The 6,039-nt window shown below is 45.1% G+C and overlaps 1 protein-coding gene across 5 annotated transcripts in view; it reads left to right on the top strand.

Annotated features, from left to right (window-relative positions):
* Positions 1-235: 235 nt before the first annotated feature.
* The window catches only part of INPP5F (inositol polyphosphate-5-phosphatase F), a 78,618-nt gene continuing 72,814 nt past the window's right edge, over positions 236-6,039 (top strand). For 3 of the 5 annotated variants that reach the window (XM_036265294.1, XM_036265298.1, XM_036265301.1), the window contains exon 1: positions 250-462. In XM_036265294.1, the coding sequence (XP_036121187.1) occupies positions 366-462 (97 nt within the window). In that variant the 5' untranslated portion in view covers positions 250-365. Of the gene's footprint in view, positions 463-6,039 lie in introns of all 5 variants that reach the window. The other 2 variants (XM_036265295.1, XM_036265302.1) reach the window with 2 other exon arrangements.

Raw genomic sequence — 6,039 nt, 5'->3', positions numbered from 1 at the left:
GGAGGAGCCTGGGAGCAGACGCGTGAGGGGTCGGAGGAGGGGTGGAGCCGGGGGAGGAGCCTGGGAGGAGACGAGTGAGGGGTCGGGAGGGGGGTTGAGCCGGGGGAGGAGCCTGGCTCAGTCGGACAAGGGGAGGAGCCGGGGAAGAGGCCTCCGAGGCCACAGCCGCTGCTGCTCGTCGCCCGCCACCGCCTTCGGGGCGCGTTCTCTCGCGGGTCAGGCAACTACGGCGCTCGCTCCGCCGCTGCTTCCCGGGGCGCCGGCTCTGGCGGCCCCAGCTGACGAGGACGCTCCGCGCCACCCCTCGGGCCGCCGCCGCGCGCCGGGCCGAGGAGCCGCCGCCTCCCCAGGCGCCCGGGGCCGGTATGGAGCTCTTCCAAGCCAAGGACCACTACATCCTGCAGCAGGGCGAGCGCGCACTGTGGTGCAGCCGCCGCGATGGCGGCCTCCAGCTCCGACCCGGTGAGGCTGGCGGCGCGGGTCACCCTGGGCCTGGGGGGCGGGGCAGGGGGCGACGAGAGGGCGCGGCCGGGCCCCTCGGCCCGCGGTGGGCGCCGCCTGCGGCCCTGGCGGCGGGGCGGGCTCGGGCGAGGGCGCGCGAGCTGTCACAATTTCCCGACGGAGGGAGCGCTCGCCTCTTCCCGGCCCCTCCGCGGGGACAAAGGGCCGGCAGCCCTCGTCCCTGGAAGGCACCTTTGCGTCAGGTGTGCTCTGCACCCCCGAGAGCCGACCCGAGCTGCCAGCAGCCGGGGTCTGGCCGGCTCCCCGCGGAAAGTTCGAGCGAGGCACCCCTAGCCTTAAAGGCCTCTTCCACTCCGGAGTGGCCTCGGACACGGCCTTCGCAACAAGTTTTGGGTTCGAGTCCCGATCTCAGGCCAGAAACAATCCCAGTTCAGTGGAACGTGCTGTCGGAGCTTCTCTCCCCGTTAACATACGTTTGGGGGTCCCCTTTTAAATGGCGTGGTTCATTCTGGTTACTCCAGGGCACCCGATTGAAAGCCTCTTTTCTTCGTAGTATTACCGTTAAACTGTATTGTAATGTTGAACTTTGGTGAGTATTTTTGCGTGATTCAATATTGTGGGTCCATGTTTGGGTGTCAGAGAAGCGGCTGGGAGATGCTGAAGTCCACGCGATTAGTCTGCGCTGGGAAAACGAGTCCACAGGGGTAAGCTAAGCAGCAGCCCCTGCCCCCCTTCAGACAGCTGACAGCGGGGCCGTGACACCTCCGGTGACACCTCCCGCTTTGAGGTTGTCAGTCCTTCTTCCTCATCACCTCGGGCATCTTTCACTTTAGAAGTGAGAGAACAGAGTTCTTCAAAGAAACAGAGCATTCCAAATTTCCCTGTAATTCGTGTGTATAGTCTCGACAAAGGAATTACATGGTATGAGTCGAAAAGTAGAAACGATCCAACTAAGCTTTTCATGTCAGAGCAGTTACCGTTTAAAGGATGGTTTCCAAGGACCTGGTGCTTAATATTCCCACAGTAACCTTACAGCGCAGGTGATGGTATCTTCTTGTTCCCGTGAGGACACAGGTGTGAAAGGTTGAGTCACTGACCTGAGGTCACAGAGAGAGTAGAGCTGGCCCCAGAACACTTTCTGGCAGGTGCCGCCACTTTCTTATGAAGAAGGTCTGCCAATTGATTTGCTAGAGCAGTGAAGGAGAACTTGTTTTTCCCTAGACTCTGAGTGTATTTTCCTACTATTACGTACTATTTCCTTTATTCAGAATGGAGGAGAAACTCCTGCACCCAGATAAGGTTCTTGATGATCTTGGGACAGAAGTGTTTGTAGATAGACTAATTTTGGCCAGTCTCCATTCATTCTCTTCTATTTCTCCTGATTCACCCTTTGCCTGCTCTCCCTCCAACCCCCACCCAAATTTAGGTAAGGCTCCAAGTTCAGCTTGAAGAAAGGTATATGCAAAATTCCCCAAGCTGTCAGAGAGCGACGCTTTAGCTTATTTACAGCTGGATGGAAATTGAGATCATCTCCAACTCCTGGGACAGAACACTTTTCTATGCCTCATTTCTTCAACTATAGAATGAGGGTTGGGTTTTTTAGTCATTGCACACAATGAAAATGTTTTTTTAAAACAATGCCAATTTGTTCAGTGTACGATTTGGAGGACAGGAATTAGCATTGATGTGTTTCATGAAAAACACTCAGGAAATCTCTAGGTAGTCACCTGTATATTTGGGCAGTGAATTGAGGCATATATAAATAGGGTGGACTGGGTTGTCTCCATTTCTAGAGCCACTCTCTTCTTTCTCTTACTCCTAAGATTGACAGAGATGAACCAGGCTGGTGGAATTACACAGAACAAAGTACGGTCACAGGAGTACTCTGAATAGGAGAGGTTTTAAGTGAATTATTTGTCATTCTGTTGGTTTGTGTTCAGTTCTGATAGATCAGAAGCTTTCCTATCCTAATGGTTGCTTCGGGATAAATGACTACCCTTACGTGAAGTACGTCACTCTTCTAGGATGTTGGCTAGTGTCTTACCTTTCTGTGGAAGGATACTTAAACCCATATATACTTCTAAGCTAAAGAAGCTCAGATGAGCCACAGGTTTAAACCTTTAAGAAATATCCACAGCGTAACCTGGGCCTAGATTTTGGATTAAGTATTATGTTTGAGTTACTGTTTATATATCCAAAGTCCACATCAGAAGGCAAATGAAAAACTTTTTTTTTTTTTTTTTATCCTCACCCGAGGACATTTTCCCATTTTTTTGTTCAGGTAGAGTGGGAGGGAGAGAGAGGAACAGAGAGAGAGAGAGAAACATCGATGTGAAAGGAACACATCGAGTGGCTGCCACCCGCACGACCGACCAGGGCCGGGGACAAACTGCAACCGAGGTACGTGCCCTTAGCGGGAACCGAACCCGGGTCTCTCAGGACTGCAGGTCGACGCTCTAACCGCTGAGCCAAACCGGCCAGGGCTGAAAAACTTTTTTTCCTACGTAAAGTGGCGATAGTATTTGCAATTACATTTATCTCACTTTTTAGGATGTAGGCAACCACAGACTGAAGTAGACCGAAAATCTAAAGGAAGGAAGAGGCTGTAATATTTCAGAAGTAACAGCCTGTTTTGATCTTCAGGTGTTCAAGCATAGTCAGTGAATAAAGAATCCCTTGTACTTTATTAAATAGTTTGTTCTATCCAGTACTTAAGATCCCTTTTTAAAAAATGTATTTATTTGCCCTGGCCGGTTTGGCTCAGCGGTTAGAGCGTCGGCCTGCGGTCCTGAGAGACCTGGGTTCTGTTCCCGCTAAGGGCGCATGCCTCGGTTGCAGTTTGTCCCCGGCCCTGGTCGGTCGTGCGGGTGGCAGCCACTCGATGTGTTCCTTTCACATCGATGTTTCTCTCTCTCTCTGTTCCTCTCTCTCCCTCCCACTCTACCTGAACAAAAAATGAAAAAATGTCCTCGGGTGAGGATTAAAAAAAAAAAAAAAGTATTTATTTATTTATTTATTTTATCTTCACGCGAGGACATTTTTCCGTATTTTGTTCAGATAGAGTGGGAGAGAGAAAGAGAAAGAAACATCGACGTGAAAGGGACACATCAAGTGGTTGCAACCCGCACGAACCAACCAGGGCCAGGGACAAACTGCAACCAAAATACATGCCCTTAGTGGGAACCAAACCCGGGTCACTCTGGACCGCAGGCCGATGCTCTAACCACTGAGAAAACCGGCCAGGGCTTAAGATCCCTTTTAAAGAATGGCTATTAATAATTGTATTTTAATTGGATAAGTGGTTTTTCTATAGAATCATTTAAAATTCTCCTCGTTTTATCAGACCTTTCCCGTTCTCCTTTTATGGCCAGTTTTGTTCTTGTTTCTAATGAAAGCATTTATTTATTTTTTTATTTTCTATTTTTTGTTTTTATTTTGTATTTTTTTTTGTTCTTTTTAAAAAAATTTTTTTTCATAATGAAAGCATTTATACTCTCATTATTTTCAATTGATTATTTAGCTGAATAGATTACTGACCAAGTCCTTATCTTTTCCAAAGGGTAGTATTATAAAACCAAAAAAGCCTGTGGGTATTGTGATTTTTCTGTTTATGGCTGTTGAACAACCTGAATCAGGACTTTCCATTTTCTTAGAAACATCAGAAAAATCAGCATTGATATTTAAGGTTAAAATGACCGTTTCCTTATCCTGGAATGTTTGTTATTCTCAGCCTCTTTTACTGTCTAGTTTATTCTGTAAGACCCAGATCAGATGTGTACTCATCCTAGGCAAAATTATGGTCACAATAAACATATTCTTGTGTTTCCAGGTGCTTTATACACTTTGTACACACTTTAATTATAGCCCTTACTGCATCATATAATAATAGTTTCCTTACTTTTTCCTCAGGGGACAGTGAATTTCCTAAGGCAAGGACCGTACTTTACTCATCTTGGTATCTCTGGGCTCTAGAGTGCTTAGGATGCATGAAGTAGGTTTTAGTTGAGTTGAGCTAAATTAAACTTAAGTCCATGTTTTCTCTCGGTAATATCACTGCAGTAAAAATAGGATGTTGTGTTATGTTTATTACTCATTTTAGGCCCTGTTTTAATATCTTCTAATTGGGGCGAAAAATCTCTGTCCAGCTAGGTGAGGAAATAAATATGAGGCAAGGTGCCTTTCCACTTGTGTTTTTTCCCCTCTATCTGATTTAGCATTACCTGTTAAAAAAGAAAAATCTTTGTATTCCTTATTTTCTTCTTTAACATTGTTTAATTTTTTAAATTTTGTTTCTTCTCGTTAAACAGTAGAGACTATTGTCCTTTTTTCTGATTTTTTTTCTAAATCCTCACCGAAGGATATGTTTTTATTTATTTATAATTAATTAATTTAACTTATCTTTATTGTTGAATGTATTACAGATGTCCCTCCTTTTTCCCCTGTTGACCCCCTGCTCCCTGCTCCTGCCCCCATCCTGCCTTCCTCACACTATTGTCTGTGTCCATTGGTTATGCAAATAAGTTCTTTGGTTCATCTCTTCTGGTTCCCTCCCCACTTCCTTTTGATGTTTCTCACTCTAACAACTAGTTTGTATTTTTTACTCCCTTCACCTTTTTTGCCCATTCCCCCAACTCCCCCCCCCCCCCCCATCTGGGAACTAACAAAAAGTTCTGAGTCTGAATCTGTTTCTGTTCTGCTTATTCATTTTGTTTGTAGATTCAATTGTTGACAGACATGTATTTATTGCCACTTCATTTTTAATTTTTTTTATCTCCTTCAAGAAGACCCTTCAACATTTTATATAACACTGGTTTGGTGGTAATGAACTCCTTTAGCTTTTTCTTGTCTGGGAAACTCTTTATACGTCTATTGATTCTAAATGATAACTTTGCAGAATAGAGTAACCTTGGTTGTAGGTCCTTGCTTTTCATCACTTTGAGTATTTCTTGCCACTCTCTTTTGGCCTGCAAAGTTTCTTTTGAGAAATCAGCTGACAGTCTTATGGGAGCTCCCTTGTAGTTAACTAACTGCTTTCTCTTGCTGCTTTTAAGATTTTTCTCTTTGTCTTTAACCTTTTGCATTTTGATTATGATGTGTCTTGGTGTGGGCCTCTTGGGGTTCATCTTGTTTGGGACTCTCTGTGCTTCCTGGATTTGTATGTCTGTTTCCTTCACCAAGTCAGGGAAGTTTTCTGTCATTATTTTTTCAAATAGGTTTTCAATTTCTTGCTCTCTTTCTTTTCCTTTTGGCACCCCCGTGATGCAAATGTTGGTATGCTTGAAGTTGTTCCAGAGGCTCCTTACACTGTCCTCATTTTTTTGAATTCTTTTTTCTTTTTGCTGTTCTGATTGGGTGTTTTTTGCTTCCTTATATTCCAAATCGATGGTTTGCTTTTTGGATTTACCTACTCTACTATTGATTCCCTGTAAATTATTCATTATTTCAGTTAGTGCATGCTTCATTTCTGACTGTGTATCTTTCATTTCTGTTTGGTCCTTTTTTATACTCTTGAGGCCCTCACTAAGTTCATTGAGCATCCTTATAACCAGTGTTTTGAATTCTGCATCTGTTAGATTG

The sequence above is a fragment of the Molossus molossus genome, unplaced genomic scaffold, assembly GCF_014108415.1.
Source record: "Molossus molossus isolate mMolMol1 unplaced genomic scaffold, mMolMol1.p scaffold_m16_p_17, whole genome shotgun sequence".
In the NCBI taxonomy this organism is placed as follows: Eukaryota; Metazoa; Chordata; class Mammalia; order Chiroptera; family Molossidae; genus Molossus; species Molossus molossus.
The sequence above is the reverse complement of the archived record's forward strand: the minus strand, read 5'-3'. Positions and strand labels throughout refer to the sequence as shown.